Source organism: Neolamprologus brichardi, unplaced genomic scaffold, assembly GCF_056152115.1.
Source record: "Neolamprologus brichardi isolate AB-2024 unplaced genomic scaffold, ASM5615211v1 NODE_ptg000031l+_length_7269946_cov_1, whole genome shotgun sequence".
NCBI classification, from domain to species: domain Eukaryota; kingdom Metazoa; phylum Chordata; class Actinopteri; order Cichliformes; family Cichlidae; genus Neolamprologus; species Neolamprologus brichardi.
In genome coordinates this window covers 6,135,139-6,155,544 of record NW_028270136.1, presented here as the reverse complement: position 1 = coordinate 6,155,544, position 20,406 = coordinate 6,135,139, and the positions used below count along the sequence as shown (strand labels likewise).

General features: G+C 43.4%; 1 protein-coding gene and 1 pseudogene across 1 annotated transcript; one reads left to right on the top strand and one right to left on the bottom strand.

The window, feature by feature from the left end:
• Positions 1–422: 422 nt before the first annotated feature.
• gna13b (guanine nucleotide binding protein (G protein), alpha 13b) lies at positions 423–17,648 on the bottom strand. Its single transcript, XM_006807857.3, has 5 exons — positions 17,337–17,648; positions 10,547–10,776; positions 4,922–4,972; positions 3,341–3,541; positions 423–2,559 (listed from the first exon to the last, which is right to left on the bottom strand). The coding sequence occupies exons 1-5, from the start codon at positions 17,617–17,619 to the stop codon at positions 2,170–2,172; spliced, it is 1,155 nt and encodes a 384-aa protein (XP_006807920.1). The 5' UTR covers positions 17,620–17,648; the 3' UTR covers positions 423–2,169.
• A 3-nt stretch (positions 17,649–17,651) lies between these two features.
• Positions 17,652–20,005, top strand: LOC148094740 (uncharacterized; annotated as a pseudogene).
• Positions 20,006–20,406: the final 401 nt, after the last annotated feature.

The following is a 20,406-nucleotide window of genomic DNA, read 5'->3' as shown; positions in this document are numbered from 1 at the left end:
TTCTTTTTTTTGCTTATTCTGTTTTTTGCCCTTTTCCCCCGTCCCTCTTCTCAACTGTTTTTCTTTCCCGCTTTCTTTCTCCCTTTTCTTTCCCCCAGTCAAATCTGTCCCGTATTCAGCAAGTGAAAATAAAATAAAGAATAAAAGGTGAATCAAATGGACCATTACGGCAAAGCTGGGATGGTCAATTTGGTAAAGAAAATCCGTTGGGCATCTTTCTTCACTTTAGACAATAATTCTGATGACAAAAGAGCCAAACGGGACAGGCAAAAAAGAAAAAAAAAAAAAGAAAAAAAAAAAAAAAGAAAAAGTGATGCGTCACTCAGTCATTGACAGTGATTATCTATCATCCTGATGGGCGTGGTCTCTTCCAAGCCCCCACAGTGTGAAATCTGGCAGCCCACACAGGTTTTTGTCACGTGTTGTATTTGAGGAAACTTTATTTGAGTCGAGTCAACACTGTAGGTGTAGATCTGATAAGACAAAGACAGTTAATGATAGTATTTGTAAATGCACAGCTCTGTGATCACATCAAACCTTTTCAGCCAGTTTCTCAGTTGCCTCGTGTCCCTTTGAAGCTTTGCAGCTCACAGTTACAAAGGTCTGTGCACAACACTTATTAACAGTGATTAACATTAAGTATTCTTTACTTATTCAACATTAGCAATTATCACAATTAGAAAGTACAAAAAAATACCCATGCTGACGCACACAGAATGTTCCCGTTGTTCAAAAGTCCACAGTGTGGAACTGCTCACCCCCAAAAAGGCAACAAGACTACTTTTACAGCTGGTTAGCATGGACCAGTGGAGCCAGTTGTTTGCAGGGACACGTACAGGATTGTGGCGTTCGTGTTGTAAATCACACAGGAAGCTGGGAAACAGGAAGCCCCTTAAACAACATAAGACCGTCCAACAGATGCCTGCTTCTGCTTAAAAACCCCAAACCAAAAACACCACATAGCAAAATAACACTTACCATTATACTGTGTGGAAAGTTAGAGCGGCTGCAACAAGCTTTAGGTCGATGTGAGGGACACATGCGTTAGAATGGACACGTGAGCTTTATACAAAACAATAGCAGCCGGCAGCTGCACAGACTGCAGCAGGAATATGTCCCTGTGGTGAGGGGCGGCCTCACATGAACATCTGATTAAGACAAAAGGCAACATGGCCACCTCATCGCCTGCAGTACAATACGCAACACTTAAGGTGATAATTCTCTCTCTGTACCACTGAAGAAAACCCCGGGGCTCAACCCGCGCTGCAACATCTGCCAAACGTTTGAGAAAGGCCGCTTTACATGTTTCCCTTAGTGTTATCTTTAACCACGGTCAATGAGGCAGCATCCACAAATCACATGTTAGCATGTGCAAGCACACGGGTCAAATCACTCGCAGTAAAGTAAGGCTGAGGTCGACGGCCAGAGTTTTGCTTCTGAAGTACAACTCCGGCCAGTTTTGTGGCAAATAAAGGGAAACCCGTTTGACTGGTGCAAGGGTAAGGTACACATGTTACAAATCACAGTAGTGGTTTAGAAATGGTGCCCTGAGAAACAGCACCAGTACTGCGGGTCACCCCAAACCCCGACCAGCTTTCAGCAAGCGGCGTGTTTGTGTCTGCACGCTTCGTCAGCAGCACCCGACATCTTTGAATAACTGTAACAGTCCAAATGTCAGAGTGTAAACCCCTATGATAGAAAAATGCATAGGTTAACAGTATGTTCATACAATAGATAACAAAATGATTAGAAAAGTATAAATCCACACCAAGGCACAGTGAAGAGCACGTTTACAACAACACCTTGGTAACAGTCACCCCCTCCTCTCCAGTGTGGGAGCAGGACACAGGGACACTATAAAGGATGCTCAGGAGTGTGGGCGTGGCCTGAGAGAGTGAGGACTACAGGTCAGTTACATGGGTCTAAGGGCAGGAAGAACTCAGCCACAGTGGGCTGTTATAAGTTACAGTGAACATGCTTGTTAAGCAAAGAAGCACAGGGGGGAGTGGCCATAGTAGTGGTTGCTTTAATACACAGTCAAGTTCAACAGTGAGGGGCAGAGAAAATCCTGGGTGGGTGAAAGCAGTGACGCTGTCCGCTCCTCCTACGGCTGCTGTTAAGACTGCGAGCCATGTTCCCTTTGCCTCCGCCCTTCCCTGCCGCGCCCCCTCACTGCAGCATCAGCTGCTTGAGGTTGTCGTGCAGGATGGTGTCCTTGACATCACGGAACACCAGCCGGATGTTTTCAGTGTTGATGGCTGTGGTGAAGTGGTGGTACAGAGGCTTCAGCTGCTGCGGAGGCTTCTGCTGCTGCTCGCGGCGCTTTTTGCGAAAGCATTCCACCAGGAAGCACTGGACATCTGCCAAACTCATGGGGTCACCAGAGAACTCGGGGAAGTAGTCTTTGATGGACACTTGCTTCACCTTCTCCCCCAGCAGGTCCGTCTTGTTCAGGAACAGGATGATGGAGACGTTGCTGAAGACCCGGTTGTTGACTATGGTCTCAAAGATGTTTAGTGACTCGCTCAGTCGGTTAGTCTGCCGGTCTTCCATCAGCACCTGGATGTGTGAGAACGCAGACATCTGGTATGAAAAGCAGCTCGACTCAACCGTGTGGAGCAGAAGTAAAATAGCAGGATTTCAGCGTGCACTGTGACGGAGCCATGCTGAATGATGGCATCATGGGCATCCATCACTAAGCCTCTAAAACTTCTAAGAAAATCAACTTTGATGTGGTTTTGGAAAGTTGAAGTCTAAAATATGATGTCCTGTTCTCAAACATTTTAATGATGGTAAGCACACCCACCAAATCTGAGCACAGAGTGAGGTTAAGGCAGACCGTGGAGTCCAGCCAGAGCGCTGCAGGTTAGATCTACAGATGAATCAGTCTCTACGTTTGTCCAGCTGTTGGCTCAATCGGTTCCTTCATGCATATCCTACTGGGGCATGCTATTTAACTGCATCACCCTGCATGGAGCTGCTGCTGCCCTGCAAGCTGCTTTGCAACCCCCCTCTCCCAAACGCCTCCATTTATTGTTATACATACTCGTTATGTAATCAGCATCACTGCACACCACTGTTAGACTCAAAGCTGCTTCACCACTGAACAAAAACATCCCTAAATGACATTAACCAAAGTAAACAAAGCAGGATACTTAGTGAAGTTTTCCATGAAAAACACCAGCAGACACATTAGAGGGTTCAAGACAGGCTTTCCAATCAATCTGAATTCAGTAAGAAGACAAAGCTAACTGCTGTTAGCTGAATCTTTCTCTTCTTACATGCAGAGTTTTTAGCCAGGTTAGCATACTGAGCAACACTCTGCTTCCACATAACTCACCTGGTCGTACTCAGAGGAGGACACAAGGAAGAGGATGGATGTGACCGACTCAAAACATTCAAACCAGCGCCGTCTCTCAGAGCGCTGCCCACCCACGTCCACCATTTTGAAAGGCACATTCTTAATCTCAAAATCATACTCGTGGATGCCCTTGGTGGGTTTTCTGGCCAGAAGGATGTCCTGCTGGCTGGGAAGGTAGTCCTGAAAGCAGATAAGTGTTGCAGTGTTATATGCTTTTGTCAAGATTTACACCACAACGTTTAAATTCACCGTTAAAGTTGCACTGATCTACTACTAGGAGTTACTTAAAAAACACAACAAACAAAAGTTTTTAAAAGAAACTCACAGAGATCAGCTACCAAAAGAAAAGATGACCTCCCAATGTGCCAATCCTACAGTCCTAAGGCACTGGCTTTAAATTCCATGCATTGCTGTAGAGGCGCATCAACCAGGACAACCCACAGCATGCAGAGCCCTGCAGAGCCCTGCAGAGCCCTGCAGAGCCCTGCAGAGCCTGCCCAGCAGTGAGGTTTGATTATAGTGAACTCAATCCCTACTGATGGACAAATCACCCCCCATCCCCAGACTGTTGTTGCCCTGTGACATGCCAATAGGACTGAAGAGCTCCTCAAAGTACTCGCACCACTGTCCACACCCTCAGCCTCTCCCTTCAAAGTCGTCTGAAGTTTCGCTGTCAGACACAAAAGGCTGCTCTGTGGTCCTTAAAGAACTTTTAGTTTTATTTATGCTCTTTATCTACAAGACTACAAAGTCCTTTTGATCTTTACATGGCTCTGAATTGCAGGAATATCCAAAGAAAGTGGCTAAATAAACACACTAATGCCACACACCAAACCAGACCTGGAAAACACAACGTTCTGGGATTCACAGTAAATCTCTGAAAGCTAACGCAAAGAAAATATCAACAATAACCTCCCAGATGAGACCAGACGTGTGTTTTCATAGTGCGGAAAAATGGATGGAGGGGTGGAGGGATGGATGGGTGGAGGGGTGGATGGATGGATGGATGGAGGGATGGGTGATGGGGGGATGGGTGGATGGGTGGGTGGATGGAGGGGTGAAGGGGTGGGTGGATGGATGGATGGATGGGTGGGTGGATGGAGGGGTGGGTGGGTGGATGGAGGGGTGGGTGGGTGGATGAGTGGATGGAGGGATGGGTGGATGGAGGGATGGGTGGGTGGGTGGGTGGATGGAGGGATGGGTGGATGGAGGGATGGGTGGGTGGGTGGATGATCTAGTTTCTGGAAAGCCCAGTTCAGTTTCAGTGCCAGGCCTCGTGAACTGAGCTAAAACATCTTAAAGAGTAACTCATCATGGCACTGTCCAGTGAAACAGCTGAAAAACAAACTCATTTGTCTCTCAGAAAGTCACAGCTGGATAGTTTGTAACTGCTGAGTTAAGCTCTTAGCAGTTTTCAGTTTTTGGCTAAAATCGTCGACATGTCTGAGACTTTGTCCCTAAATGTGTAAAATATCACACTTGTTGTACCAGTGACAGTGCTTTTTCAGTTAAAGTTGTGTTACTACACTTTTATTCTGTTAGTGTGTGTTTGGGACTTACCGACTGTCCGAGCTTTTCCAAATTGTCCAGGAAATACTTGACCGACTCCCCCTGAAAGAGAAAGAGAGGAGATCCATGTCAGACGCGACACATGAGACCCTCCTCTGCATGGGAGGTAGTCGCATTAATGTCATTTACTTAATGGGATACCACCCATCCTTTTTCTTTTAGAAAAATACATTTAGCTGCTTTTAGACTCTGATGCATCCACAACACAATCCTACAAGGTTTTTATAGCCAAGCTCGTGGATTATGGTGACGAATGGTTCCAGCCCTTATGTCTCAGCTAAACATGTCAGAGAACGATCAACTGCAAATTTTTATTGAACAAAAATGTTTTTGTTTTATGCTTAAACAGCAGCTTGAGCAGCTGAACAGTAGAAACTGTCCATGTAATGGGACTGCCTGGGAGTCAGAGCCAAAAAATAAAACAGTACCTGTATGACCCAGTTCAGCCAGTGATGCTAAACCCAAACCATCACAGCTTTGTTGGTGTCTACCAAGCCCTGTTGTATCCTGCAGGTACGCAGCACTCAGACGGCATCTTTGTAGGTTTCCTCTCTCATTACTGTCTCAAGCCATGGATCCATATTACTAAGCACTGGAGTAGGGCTGGGCCATATTACACCGTTCACGGTAATACCGGTATAATTTTGGGCAACAATAAGAAAATAAAATATCACGATAGAATATGGGTAAAACGCACATGCGCAGTGCCTTTGTTTTCATACGCACATGGCGGAAAAAGCATGGCGGCGACGGAGAATGAGAAGGGGGAAAGCGGATCGTTGAGTGAAACGGATGAACCAGAATTGGTTTGTAAAAATGGTACAACTTCAGTGGTGTGGAACTGGTTTGGTGTTTGTCCGTCAGATACATAACAAAGCACATTTTTTTTGTAGAACATGCAAGCGGGCCGTCGTTATTGCTGTATTTGTCGCACTAAGGTGCTCGTAAATCTGGGAGTAATCTGAGTCCAAACTCTGCTTCAGGTCCCAAAGTCAAACGAACATCACTGAGAGTTAAAAACTGTCTAAATTCTTTCATCTGTAATAAAATGATCAGCGTTGCTGCTTTACCAGGTGTAACAATCAAGTTTAACATCCAGGCATCCATGAAAACAGAATTTATTACATTTAGCAGAGTTAGACGTTAGCAGGAAGCTAGCAGGAGGCTAGCAGGAAGTTAGCAGGAAGTTAGCAGGAAGTTAGCAGGAAGTTAGCAGGAAGTTAGCAGGAAGTTAGCGTGCTAGTTTCCACCTAAACATGATATAGCATGTTCTGACTGAGAGATTTCAGAAAAAATTCAAACGTACAGCTCTGCTATCACTTCCAACATAAATGAAGACAGAAAACTAAACAGCAGTGACGTTTGTAGGGTTACTGAAGTTGGGCTAGCTGGTATATAATGATGTGCTACGTGTGGCTAGCAACACAGCTATGTTAGCATAAACAGTGAAGCTGGAGGATGAATGCTAACTTCTTTCCCCTCGATAAAAGTTAACGTGAGGGTTCCTGATGGTTAGATACAGTCGCATGGCAGGATGCTGCAAACGGACCAAACTTCAGTCAGGAGAACAACTGAGATAATCCATCCACAATACGAGGTTAGTCATTAATATACTGCAACAACATGGGAACAGAGCAGCTGTGATAGAATACAGCATTAATGAATCAATGGTACAGAAGTGGAGGAAGCAAGAAGAATGAGTTGAATAGTTTGATTTATCTGACTGCTTTGTTTCGCTTAATGTGTCTTATAATCCTGAGCACCTTATGGTCTGAGAAATAGTGTTTGACTTTTTTATTTGGCACACTGCAGTTTAATGTAGCAAAGCACCTCTTTTTAACTTCAGTGGATATTATACATGGTTATGCTCAGGATATGTCAGCACATTTCTTCTGGAGATGCCTTTTGGTTAAACTTTCAGCAAGGAATTTGCATTTGCACTGTTAAATGTTTATATAGCTTTAATGCACATAAAAAACAGCTTCTTGTTTAAGTGAAAATAAATGGATGGGGTTTTTGTGCTAGTAAAGTTGTATTTTGTCTCGCATCAATTATATCGTCAGTTATATCGTTACCGCAAATTTTCAAATATATATCGTGATAAATATTTTTGGCCATATCGCCCTGCACTACACCGGAGCCCATCCCCTCTGACCCTGGGCACACTCAGGTCTCCGTCATCTATTCTCCCCGTCTTTATCTAAAAGCAAAGATGAACCATAGAGCATGCTCAAACAGCAGGCAGTGGTTTCATCTGAGGTTGTGGGTGGCATCAGAAGAAGATGGTGGCTTTTGATTTCTATTGAAACTCCCATGAATAAGGATTCAGCTGTGTTTGTGTCATCCAGGGTAGATATGCAACAGTCAGCCTCACTGCAGAGACCGTGGCATCTGGAAACCTGAAAAACTGGAACTACCCGTTTTTTCCAACTGTATCGTGTGTTTGGTGGGTTGTAGGGCTGCCACAAACGATTATTCTGATAGTCGACTAATCAGATCATCATCCATTGGACGTAAAACTACAGCTTATTGCACCAGCAGCATCTGCTCTTATATAACTATCATTAGCTTACAGCTTTAAGTGTTTAAGGTATGTGCTAACTAAAAATAAAGACAAGATGATAGTTTATTAAATTTTAATGAAATTTGCAGATTGTTTCGGTTTAATAAACTCCTTGCTATCTAAAATATAACAGGACACCGGAGTAAATTCTTGAGCATCTCACACTTCTGATAATCAGCTGTCTGCTTGACGTTTATTCAGCTGTGTAAAAACTATAACTTTAATCTCAGCCAAACCGATTTACTCAGGAACAAATAAAAGACTGAAAAAAGCCAAACAATAACATTTTTAAGTTATCTAAGTGACTTATATATCATGTTTAACCTGAGTAGTGAAAGACGGCGGTGGGTTTGAAAACGATATGCCGGGAGTCCGGTGTTCTCACGGCTCTAGTTAGCCTAGCCCCCGGCTAGCTATCGAGCTAGTGGCTAACAGACGTCTCCGAAAACGTCGGAGCGCTTTTGAAAATATGTGGTGTCTTGATAAACTGAGCAGATATTTGAGGTTTACACAGCTACATTCTCGCCTGAAAATATGTTAAACGTTTATTTTGTGACCCAGAAAGAATAATAAGAGTAATATTAAAACTAACTAGCTGCCGCCATTGTTGGAAACTGAGCTGGGCTGCGCTATGAATTCTGGGACACAGCTTCTTCTTCTTCGGGGTTTAACGGCAGCTGGCATCCTTGTACATGCAGTGCTGCCATCTTCTGTTTCAGTCCGTTATTACACTCTTAAATCCTACTACTTATTCCTGCGTCTTTTGGGATCTTACAAAGCTTCAAACGACGCGTCGACTATTAAATCAGTCAAAAGGATGTTTGCATTTGCATTCACTGAATCAAACAACCCACTAGAGCTGCCACGATTAGTCGACTAGTCACGATTACGTCGACTATCAAAATCGTCGACGTAATCATGACTAGTCGACTAATCGTGGCAGCTCTAGTGGGTTGTTTGATTCAGTGAATGCAAGCATCCTTTAACCCACATGTGTCAAAGTCAAGGCCCACGAGATCATTTTATATAGATGTACTATTATTGTCATGCAAGGCCCGGCGATATGAGGCGCTAATAATAAACTAACTACAGATCCCATAATGCAGCGCTGCAGCCTCCTTGCTGAACGCTAGGCTAACTGGGAACATGCCCGCTTCAATCAAGTCAAACTTCTGTCATTGTGAAGCTCGCCGCTCACAATGGTGGAGAGAGAAGATTCTGAAAACAGAGCCTTTCAGCGCCGGTGGGAGACTGAATATATGTTTACAGACATGCTGGTAAAGCAGTGCGTCTTATTAATGGAGCTAATGTGGCTGTAATTAATTAAATTAAATTTAAGACGGCACTACAAGACAAAACGTCAGGATAAGCTGAAAAACCTAAACGCAGAAACTACAGAAAGTAGACGAGCTAAAGAAGAATCTGACATTTCAGCAGATGTTTGTCACCAGAGCAAAACCACAAAGTGAAGCTGTTGTGAAAGTTTTATTGTAGCAGAGGAGCCAAACCAGCCCGGTACCACTCTGAAGAGCTGCAGGATGAAGCTGTGGACGTCGTGTGTCCAGACAAAACGCAGAGTTTGGCAAATGTGAGCCTGAGCAGAAATACGATTGTTGATCGGTTTTGTGAGATGGCCACTGATTTAAGAACACAGTTGTGTGAAAGAAGCAAAAACTTCATTGCATCTTGCTGTGGATGAAAGGACAGACATGATGGACACTGCACAGCTGGCCATCTTCATCCGTGGAGAGGAAATATTGGACATTAAATCGATGCAACGACAGGAAAAGACATTTTTTAAAGCGTATGTCAAAGTGTAACGACATGAAACTGTCCTGGGACAAACTTGTTGGACTTACAACAGATGGAGCGCCGGTGCTGTGCGGTGAAAAAAGCAGACTAGTCAGCAGGATGCGAGTAAAGATGCAGGAGAACTGTACCGGTGAGTTAACAGCACATCACTGCATCACACACCAGGAAAGGCTGTGTGGTAAAGTCCTAAAAATGGAGCATGTTGATCACCGTAACACAGACCGTAAATTTATCTGAGCTAAAAGTTTAAATCACGTCAGTTTCAGTCTTTATGTGGGAAATAGATTCAGAGTTTGCCAACATTCCTTCACACAGAGGTCCGCTGGCTGAGTTGGGATAAAAGTTCTCAATAAAGTTTTTTGAGCTCATCAAGGAAACCTGTCAGTTCATGGACATGTTTGATGCTGTGAAGGCGTTTCACGTGAAGCTGTCACTAATGCACCAGTGCAGCCTGCCTCACTTTCCCTGTTGCAGTCATGTTGAACCAAGTCAGCTTTGCTGAGCTGCAGCTGTGCAGATTCAGATGGAGCTGCAGTGTAACGATGCACTCAGGGAAAGTACGACACTGAACGGCCCGCACAGTTTATTAGCTCCACCCCTGCAGCAACGCCCAGCTCCTCTACATGCGGCTCCAACCTTGTGTTTGCTTTCATTACTTTTTCTGGGGTTTTGGCAGCAGGTTCATATTTCTAACTTGCAGAATTTTGACAGGATATTTAAAGTTAAAGTTTATTTTTAAAGTTTATTTAATCTGGAATAATATTCCTGTCTGTTTTTATTCATATTTATGTTTAAAAAACATGTTTTAGTTTGTTCAATAAATGTTTATCTTGAGTTTTGGCCCCCTGCTGTCACCCTTTCACCACAGTGGTCACTACAGTGGACAGCTGTTCAAAGGCTGCTTGTTGTGTCAGTGTTGATGGTGTACCTGCACATAAACCATTACACTCTGATGTGTCGCTCCACACTCTGCCACCCACTGGTCCTTTAATGTTACTACAGATGTATGACCTGTATCATTGTAGTTATTGTTATTTAACCCTTTCATGCATGAATTATGACCTCAATCAGGATTTTTATTCATCTTTTCATGACTGAAGATGGATAAAAAGAATAAAATCCAGACTGAGGTTGTCAGAAAGGGTTAAATAATGATTTCATCTGAGTGTTTGGTGAGAATACCAGTTAAGGTGTTTTAGGTGTCACCTGACAGCTGACTGGACTTGAGGAGGTTCACTCACCAGCTGGAACTCCCTGCGCCGGTCGTAGGCATTCTGGATGCCCTGGTCCGCCCACAGGGCCTTGATTGACGGCAGGTAGTGCTGAAAAACTTTGGGCTCCACCATGCCGTGACCGTGAGCCATCGCCGACCGAGTGTCAAATGCCATCATAGTGTTTCCATGCCGCTGGTTGGACGGGTTACCCCACGGGATGTGCAGTTTCTCTCTAGCATCCACTAACACTCGAATGCCTGCAGACAGAGACAAACACACATGAGCGATGTGTGTGCTGGGCCAGATCAACATCTCTGTGGGCTCCAAGTTACAGCTTCATAACTCACTCATCTGAAAACACCACACCTATATCACAAAGACAGACATGTATGAAAAACATGTAAATGTATTTGTACACTTCATGACACAGGAACACAGGGAGTCATAAAGACAGGATGTTACTGTCTCTTTATAACATCTCATGGTCTGTGAGATTACAACGAGCAACATCTGCAAAGTTACACAGAAATCAGGGAGCTCACAGATGCCAGTGATCGTGTGAGAAAAGCATCTGGAAGCAACCATGACACAGGTGCTGGGGAGGAAACCAGCAGCTCTGTGTAACAGCCCCACATTACTGACATAAGATCAACTCTTAGACCTTTGTTTGAAAAACAAGACCAAAGCAGCAGAGGGGGAATTGAGACGCTACTAACATGTGTCTGCATTTACAAAGTTACACAACAACAACAACAACACAGCAGCAGCAGTCCTAACTATCCTCCTGTTTTCCTCATTTGATGAGTCAGGAACACCACTCCCTGTGCAGGCCCACACATGTCTGTGCTGCCAGTGTGCAACATGAAAGCGTAGCGAGGCCGACTCCGTCTATGTGGAATCAGACAATGATGATAAACCTGATTGGTGCAGCTGTCAGCGCTCTGACCATCGCTGAGCTCATTATTACTAATACACTGTGATGCTTTGGTAAGCGTGGTTTCAGAAGCTGCCCTGACGATGAAGCACGTTTCTGTATTTGGAGAGAGATGAATAAGATCAGAGGAAGTTACACTGTTTAAGCTTCTGCATTACTGAGCTCCACGTCTTTATTATCATTGTTCTGTTTTATTCTTCCGTACGTTTGTGTGTTTAACTACTTCTGCAAATCAGGACGCTGCTCTTACTTTCATTTTTGTAACTTTGGATGGTTTTTCTTCAAACGAGGAGAGAAACTCCTCTTCAAACCTCCAAAGACTTGGAGCAAGACGAAAACTTAAAACCGCTCCTCGAACTATTAAGGTGTTATCTTTATACAATATCTTTAATGTTTTCAAACAGTGATAGTTTAAGTTCAATGAAGAGTTTTGCGTGATGACATCACCTGCTCTAAAAACTAAGGAGACGATAATCTGACACAAACACTCTCTCTCTTTCACAGCCAAACATACATGTAAACATATGCAGCTGTGGCTGTGCTCAGTAAGTAGACGAGCTTTATACAAACAGTGAAGCACACGATGTAAACGAGGACGCCGTCTGCATCCACACAACGTCAGCTGCTCTGGGACAGTTTCAGTGGTGCAGACACGTGTCGTCGTGCTCACACTGTCACAGGTTTCTCAGTGGGACCCACACTGTGTTTGTATCTCAGCAGGGATTTCCTGATCACACACAGGCTGCTGCTGATTGGTCGATTCAAATTCAGCACCTTCAGCCCAATGACCGCAGACTGCTCGCCGGGCATAGAAACACAGAGGTGCACGTGTGTGTCAGAGGGGTGTTTACAAACTGCCACCAATCAGAAAGCCTTTCACGATGAACTGTGTGTTTGCAGATCAGCTTTGACATGCAGCAAGATTTTTGTCTTATTCTGGTGGTTTTATAGTAACAGGCGTCATTACCTCATGTCAATAATGAGGAGTTTTTCACGTCCCTGAGTTTCTGATGTCAGGCCGACACATCAGGCTTTTTGTTGGTTTCTCTTTTTCTGATCTCATTTACATTTTGAACTTTAACATCGAGCCACTGTCCCTTTGGCCTTTCTGACTTCCTCCTCAGACGTGATTGATTCATGTATTTAACATCGTCACTACTTTCTACACTTCAGCTCAACAGTCTGCAGGCAGCATGCACGAGCCCGGGGTTCACAATACGTAAGGTGGTAACAACAAGATCAGCAAGTACGCACGTTTCATATATCTGACTGTGATTCTGCACAAGCACACGGGCAGGAACATTTGTAGGTAGGATATGATGACTAGGGCCAACGCTTCATGTGGTAAAAATAGTAGAAAACTAAACTGGATGAACAATCATGGCGGATATTCTTCTATGGACTGGGTATGTGCTACAAACGAAATGATTTGAAAACGATCGACCTATAGAGGACTAAATTCAAAGACACCCAAACATGGCCTCCATGTGCTACACATGACACGATCGCGGCATCACTCAGGTCATCCTGGTGCCGTTAAATGGCCTGAAACATATTTCTATAAGGTGAGCGAGGGGTAGTCAACGGTATCAACTGCACCAGGAACTGCCTGATACTCCTGCCACGTGAAACTGCTGCACACAAGGAGGACCCACTGTAGCAGCGTAGCTAACCGACAAAGGCTCCCATGATGCCATCCTGATGCCAGTCAGGCTGTTGTTGCCTGGGCTGCATGTGCCTCCCTACAACATCACTGACCAACACCAGACCAGTCACGCTGATGATGTCTCACACCTTTCCACATCTGTCACACCATGTGATATTTGTGTCATGTATGATCGGAAGGTTAAATTGGCGCTGGTTAGGCCGGCAGCCTTAACGCTTTATTGATCCTTTTGGATCAATAAAGTACAATCAATCAATCAATAAACAGTCATTTTGCTTCCTGTCTTTGTGTGCTGACGCTGCCTGAACTCTGCCCACGGTCCAAGTCCACCACAGGTACTGTGAAAAGAAAGAAAATGAGCTGCTGCACCTAAAATCTTTGAATGTTACACTTTATGTGACAGACATTCAGAAGCATGTAAGTCACATGTGCTGAACCATTATTAGCAGGCTGAACATCTCTGGACCAGTAAACACTCACATGTGCATTAAGTTAAGAGCCATAAACTCGCTCTAATGAACTGTATGGCACACTGACCTGAACGTCATTGTGACGTTGTGCTAATGCTACCTGTTCCCCTCTGCGGGTCAGATTTCCTTGGTGAGATACTAACACCAAGTTGTTGTCCGATGCATCAGCTGGACAGTGGAGATGTCAGACAGAAAGCACTGTGTGAATGAAACAGGCTGTGTGAAGCCCTGTGGGTAACGTCCATTTAGCACAATGTGTGCTCTGGGTGCTCCGGGCCATACAAAGATGAAATCTGACACGTGGTGGTCAGAACGGGAACCATGAAAGCAGCAGCACTGCAGACAGAGGGCACACCGAAATCAAGCAGTTTGTTTTTAAAAGGATTGTTACTGAACTGTTTAATTCTCCTCATCTGTTACTAACAAAGGCCAAATTTTGCACATGGGTGACCCGGTGAAGTATTTTACTGGCTTTGAACATTGGTGATTTAGAGCAGCACCACAGCAAACGATCATTCGCCAGGAAATTTTAATTTGCCATCATTCACACACAGACCACCAATCCTGACCAACCTTCTCACGTGTGATGAGTCGACACCCCTGAACACATTTCAACTGCCATATTTGACAGTGGTCACAGCAGCACCCAGTGGGAACAGGAAATGTCATGTTTTACACTTTGGGCTACAGTTTGAAGACGGGTGATGTCAGCAACCTCAACTTTATCCAGGAAAGCCTTCAGAGGTCAGGTCTTAGGTCACATTCAAAGCTGACTCTTCATCCGAGGCCGTGACGCTGGCAGCATGGAATCAGAAGGGGATTTGAGGGGCTTACAAAACCTGATTATGCCTGGACACGCCTATGTGATGGAGCCATTTATGTTTTATAGTCGCTGTCGTGGAATATTGCACACTAGGGCTGCCACAAACAGTTATTTTGATAGTCGACTAATCAGATCATCATCCATTGGACGTAAAACTACAGCTTATTGCACCAGCAGCATCTGCTCTTATATAACTATCATTAGCTTACAGCTTTAAGTGTTTAAGGTATGTGCTAACTAAAAATAAAGACAAGATGATAGTTTATTAAATTTTAATGAAATCTGCAGATTGTTTTGGTGAAGTTTAATAAACTCCTTGCTATCTAAAATATAACAGGACACCGGAGTAAATTCTTGAGCATCTCACACTTCTGATAATCAGCTGTCTGCTTGACGTTTATTCAGCTGTGTAAAAACTATAACTTTAATCTCAGCCAAACCGATTTACTCAGGAACAAATAAAATACTGACAAAAGCCAAACAATAACATTTTTAAGTTATCTAAGTGACTTATATATCATGTTTAACCTAAGTAGTGAAAGACGGCGGTGGGTTTGAAAACGATATGCCGGGAGTCCGGTGTTCTCACGGCTCTAGTGAGCCTAGCCCCCGGCTAGCTATCGAGCTAGTGGCTAACAGACGTCTCCGAAAACGTCGGAGCGCTTTTGAAAATATGTGGTGTCTTGATAAACTGAGCAGATATTTGAGGTTTACACAGCTACATTCTCGCCTGAAAATATGTTAAACGTTTATTTTGTGACCCAGAAAGAATAATAAGAGTAATATTAAAACTAACTAGCTGCTGCCATTGTTGGAAACTGAGCTGGGCTGCGCTATGAATTCTGGGACACAGCTTCTTCTTCTTCGGGGTTTAACGGCAGCTGGCATCCTTGTACATGCAGTGCTGCCATCTTCTGTTTCAGTCCGTTATTACACTCTTAAATCCTACTACTTATTCCTGCGTCTTTTGTGATCTTACAAAGCTTCAAACGACGCGTCGACTATTAAATCAGTCGTCGACGATTTTGATAGTCGACGTAATCGTGACTAGTCGACTAATCGTGGCAGCCCTACTGCACACTGTCTCCAAGCACCACCTACAAAATTTCAAAAAGCAGCTGCTGCACTACGTTTCATCTACGAGTCTGACATTTGGCAGCCTGTAAGACAACAAGGTGTAAAAAGTCTCAACAAAAAGAACCAACAACATGAAGTCAGCCATTTTTAACTCAATGTATAATTTTGGTGATATTTTCAGATCTTGTATTTTTAGAAACTCCTCTGAGGGATTTGGTCAGATCAGTTATCTTCGTTCAGTGTAAAGACAGCGGTGACGTTAAATTGCAAAGCGAGTTTTTGTGAAATCGTGTAATCATGGTGGGATTGACAAATTTCAATATTTCGCCATCCAGGATGAAATTGCTCATCTCTGTTATAAGAAAGTTGCTCTAAGAAATCTAAAGGAATCGCTCCCAAACTTCATGGTGAGAGTCCCACCCTGCAAAGATTTATATGCCATCTGTCAGCAATTGTTAGAGTGACGCCTGGTAGAAAGAGGAAATGTGCTGCAGGTCATAAGAATCCTTCAATCTTGATGAAACGTTAAGGAAGTAGGACGGTATCATTCTTTAAAGTAGGCTCAGTTAGTTAATGCTGTTTTTTTCTGGAAAAACCCTGAAATCAACGTATGATCTGTATCAACGTGAAACACGTGTGAAACCACAGGTTTGGAGCACTCGGAGCTCCAGTGCTGCAACTGTGTCTCAAGTTTGACAAGTTTAAAGACGTCAGTGAGTAAAACTAGAAAACCTCCTCCTGTACGGGGCAGAATTATGTCAGCTCAGCTAACAGGAACCTATTAGATGATTTAAAGTATGGTGCTGTGATGAGCACAGCGCCACAGCAGAGACCTGCCTCACTCTACCAGGTGCCTTTGACTATTGTTTGCTGTGTAACTGTCGGTCACAGTTTGCTGTGCTTCTCCACAAACAGCTGTTTTTTTCTTTCCTGTTGCAGGTTGTGAGATTTCAGTTATTCAACAATGTTTAAAGAGACATGAATGGTCCTTTATAGCATAGATTAGTTTGATCTAATATGTTTTAATTTATTCATCAATTATCTATAGAAAGTCCCAACTTTTGCATCTGTAAACTGCTGACTACTTTGGCCAACAATTAGAATCTGGACATAGGTTTACTTCAATATTTGATTACAAAAAAATTAATTTATATTTATATTCAAATTCGACAACAAAAACAAACGTCCATTTTCACTTATAAAATGTCATAAATATGATTAATCTGCGACTAGAAATATGTGTTAAGACCAGTTGAAATGTTGGCAAACATCCCCGGAAAGCATGAAAACCAGTTAAGCTGGAACAAAACGGCAGCGCTCGCAGGGGTGGCCCTGCAACTTTCATGACAAACCACACAAGGCAACACTTCCCATAATACAGCATGTCGCGTCTGCTCTTTTGTCGCAAAGCAATGAGAAACTGGTGTGGTTCGCAAAAAGACATCGCTACAGAGCGATTATGTAACACTTAGAGGCTTAAAAGTAATAAACACACCCAGTGCACTCTAAACAAACTGGTTCCCTTTTCCTCAACTTTGTCCATAAAGACGAACCAGTCTGCATGTTTTTGACTGAACAAGAGAGCAGAAATCATATGTGAATATCGGCGAAGCTTTTACTAATCACAGACGATAAAGTGCTGCATTCAGATCCACCGTGCAAACACAAGCAGCGGAGCGTTTCTTGGTGACTCAACAAGCTAACCAGACTAGCTTGGTCGAACACAGAAAATCGGCTGAACAGAAGCTAGCAACTTCCCACTGGCTGCTCCTACAGCCCGATCACTACACATGTCGGAACAAACCTGTCTCAATGTGTGAAAAGCAGTCGGTATAAAGTCGGCTTACCTTTAATAACATTACTAAAAATCGTAGCCCTGAATTCTTCTTTGGCCTTCTGATCGAAGTCCTGCCCATGAATAATACGCATTTGCTTGAGGAAAGTGGACTTGCCGCTTTCTCCCGCCCCGAGCAATAAGATCTTTACTAGCCTTTTAACATAAGTCTTGTCTCGGTGAATACACTTATCTATCTCTTTGGATTTCCGCAGCTGCTCTGCCTCGCCGCTTGTAAGGAGGCAGTTGGGGAAAAATGCAGATAAAACGGAGCGGGATGGCAGGAAATCCGCCATCTTTGAAACAACTACATCGATACAGAGGGTGGATGGGAGGGCTGAGTCCAGTGCTGCGTTCACGGTCCGTAGGAATCCTCCGAACGACGTTTCGCTTGTGTGTTTCAGCTGTCACAACACAGTCCGTATCGTGACACTCAGTTTTGATTTAAAATGGACGTTTTCTGCAAACGATGCCCTTATTCATGGAGACTAATTTACAACACAGCGCAAAAATCTTGAACAGTATTGTAATATAATTTCCACTTTGTTACTGTATTTAAGAGCTTTGCAGCTGAAAGCAAACTCAGAGACGTGGCAAGAAAGAAGTCAGAACTAACTTGTTAAACTTAAATCATCCTAATAATATCAAAAAAGTACAAAATTAAATAAATAACTAAATAAAGTTGATTCATGTGTGGGCCATTGAGTCATAGGTTGTCTTGTAATTGAGTCACTCCATGAAAATGGCACAATTTGAGTCCCTCTCACCTCTTATGGTGTATTTCATCTATTGGGTCACCAAACTTTCTATTTAAACAGCTTTACGTATATATTGAAATGTACCCTTTAATACACTGTAAAAAAAACTGAACTAATTTTGATCTTTTTATGGGAAATAATACAGTTTTTTCATTTGACACCACCTATTTTGTCATGTCCCTCACGGCCTTGATGAAAGTTTACTTTGAAAATACCAAATAAAACTATTTAAAAAGTCAATACATTTTGGTATCAACCTAAACATCTATTTGTGCTCTTTTGCTGTTAATATTTCTTTTTTTCAGCTTTAATTGTTAATTATTCAATAAAATCACAATTATTCCTGTACCTGACTAACCCTTCAACCCTGTACATGAATGATCCCACCCCCATAAATACAATGGTGTGATCCAGAATTCCGTATACATCAGGAAGTGACATCACTGAAGTGTTTTGGACAACAGGACCACAGAGACAGGCAAGTTGCTCCCATCTTTTCCTTTATTTTAGTCATTTATCTTGTGATATTGTGGTCGTCAACCTCAATGACTCAACACCGTAACATGAATTATTACTTATGAAAAACTTTTTTGTTAGTTCATGAATATTTGGTGATTTTGAATTTCATGCATGCCATGTGCTCTCTGTCTGGTATTCACTACATTAAGCAGCGGCCAGTTTGTGCAAAAATCTCAACCCTGTTATGTTTTTGATCGTAACGGGGTTGTGAGATTGTGATGGGGTTGAGAGTTTAATACTTTGGTTGTTAAGTTATATATATATATGTGTATATGTATATGTGTATACACATTTTCCAGTCCTGTGGTCTCAGCCTCAGATACTCAACTAATCAAAGTGATGTCATAAAAAAATGATTGACCAACAAAACATTTTTCTCCTTCATTTATGTCACACAAAGCTCTATGAAACATTTCTCGCGGTTAGTATCATGGTTGCTATGCAACCTGAACAGCGCGACGCAGGCTAGACCGTCCCATTTCACAAGCCTCTCACTTCCGCACTTCTCGTACTTATAGTACGCACCGTACGTAGTACGCGTACTTCAAGCGTGCGGACCCTGAATTGGGACACAGCCAGAGCTTTAGCACCATCTCCCCCAGTAGACATAAAGGCCCTCCAGCAATATGGCAGCACCTAAATCCTGTGCTAGATTACCTTCAAGGCCAACATCCACAAGTGTCTGTGCTGCACTTTTTAAGCCTGTACGCGATACAAACAACGAGGAAACTTCTACCTTTTCACTACAGAACTGGACAGAAGAGGATTCAAGGCTGGTTCTTGGAAAAGGAGAACCAGATGGTGTCGGGGGAGCCTTAAAAAGAGCAGCTGACATGATGGTAGCAAAGGGGCATGACATCCCAGATGCAGAAGAGTTATTCAGGGCCTTTTCTGAAACAAAGACAAGTGTGAAACTGTTCTTTGTGAAAAGTGATGTTGAGGAAGCTATGGAGAAAATGCCGAAGCAGATACCAGCTGTTCCTGGAACCATGAGAATTCACCAGGTCGTTACTGTAGCTGCACAACACGGAAGCAGTTTAACTGCAAGTGCTTCAACACCCAGTGTTTCACTTTTGGCCAGAAGACAGAAACGGCTGTATCACAGACAGGCGGTGGGGGGGGGATCCATAAAAAGAAATCCAGTGGGAGAGTCCAGAGCTGATTGGTAAATGGTGTATTCTCAAATATGATGATGATTTGTATCCAGGCATCTTTCTAAACATACAAACAACACAAGTCAAGGTCAAATGCATGCATCGTGTTGGGTCAAACCGATTGTTCTGGCCGCATCAGGATGATATCCTCTGGTACCTGTTTGATGATGTCCTTGAACTCATTCCACCCCCACAGGCTGTGACAAAGGGGGGAAGTCTTGAAAGAGGTGTGGAACCGACTCACAAGATGAATTCATGAAACAACCGGCACATTCATGCATATATGCAGACACACACACTGATGCAGGCACACACATGCAAAAACACTCTGACACAGACACAGACACAGGCACTGATACAGGCACACTGAAATCGTTAACTGATTATTATTGTTATTACTTCAACCAGTTCATCAAGTTTAATTGTACGTTATCGGAGCAAAGATGAGGTGACTTTTAGCACAACTCATGAGGCTCTCTTATGCCTACACACACACACACACATGCAAACACACACACGCACACACACACACATGCACACGCACAAACACACACACACACACGCACACACACCCTCACACACACACGCACAAACACGCACACACACACGCACACACACACACCCTCACATACACACGCACAAACACACACAC

What these genes read in the sequence shown, in the direction of transcription:
- gna13b (XM_006807857.3), bottom strand. Translation starts at nt 17,619, where the DNA reads ATGGCGGATTTCCTGCCATCCCGCTCCGTTTTATCTGCATTTTTCCCC. An exon ending in GGCGCAGGGAGTTCCAGCTG is followed by an intron (nt 4,973 to 10,546) that starts GTGAGTGAACCT and finishes TTTCTCTTTCAG; the next exon opens with GGGGAGTCGGTCAAGTATTT. An exon ending in CCTCCTCTGAGTACGACCAG is followed by an intron (nt 2,560 to 3,340) that starts GTGAGTTATGTG and finishes TCACACATCCAG; the next exon opens with GTGCTGATGGAAGACCGGCA.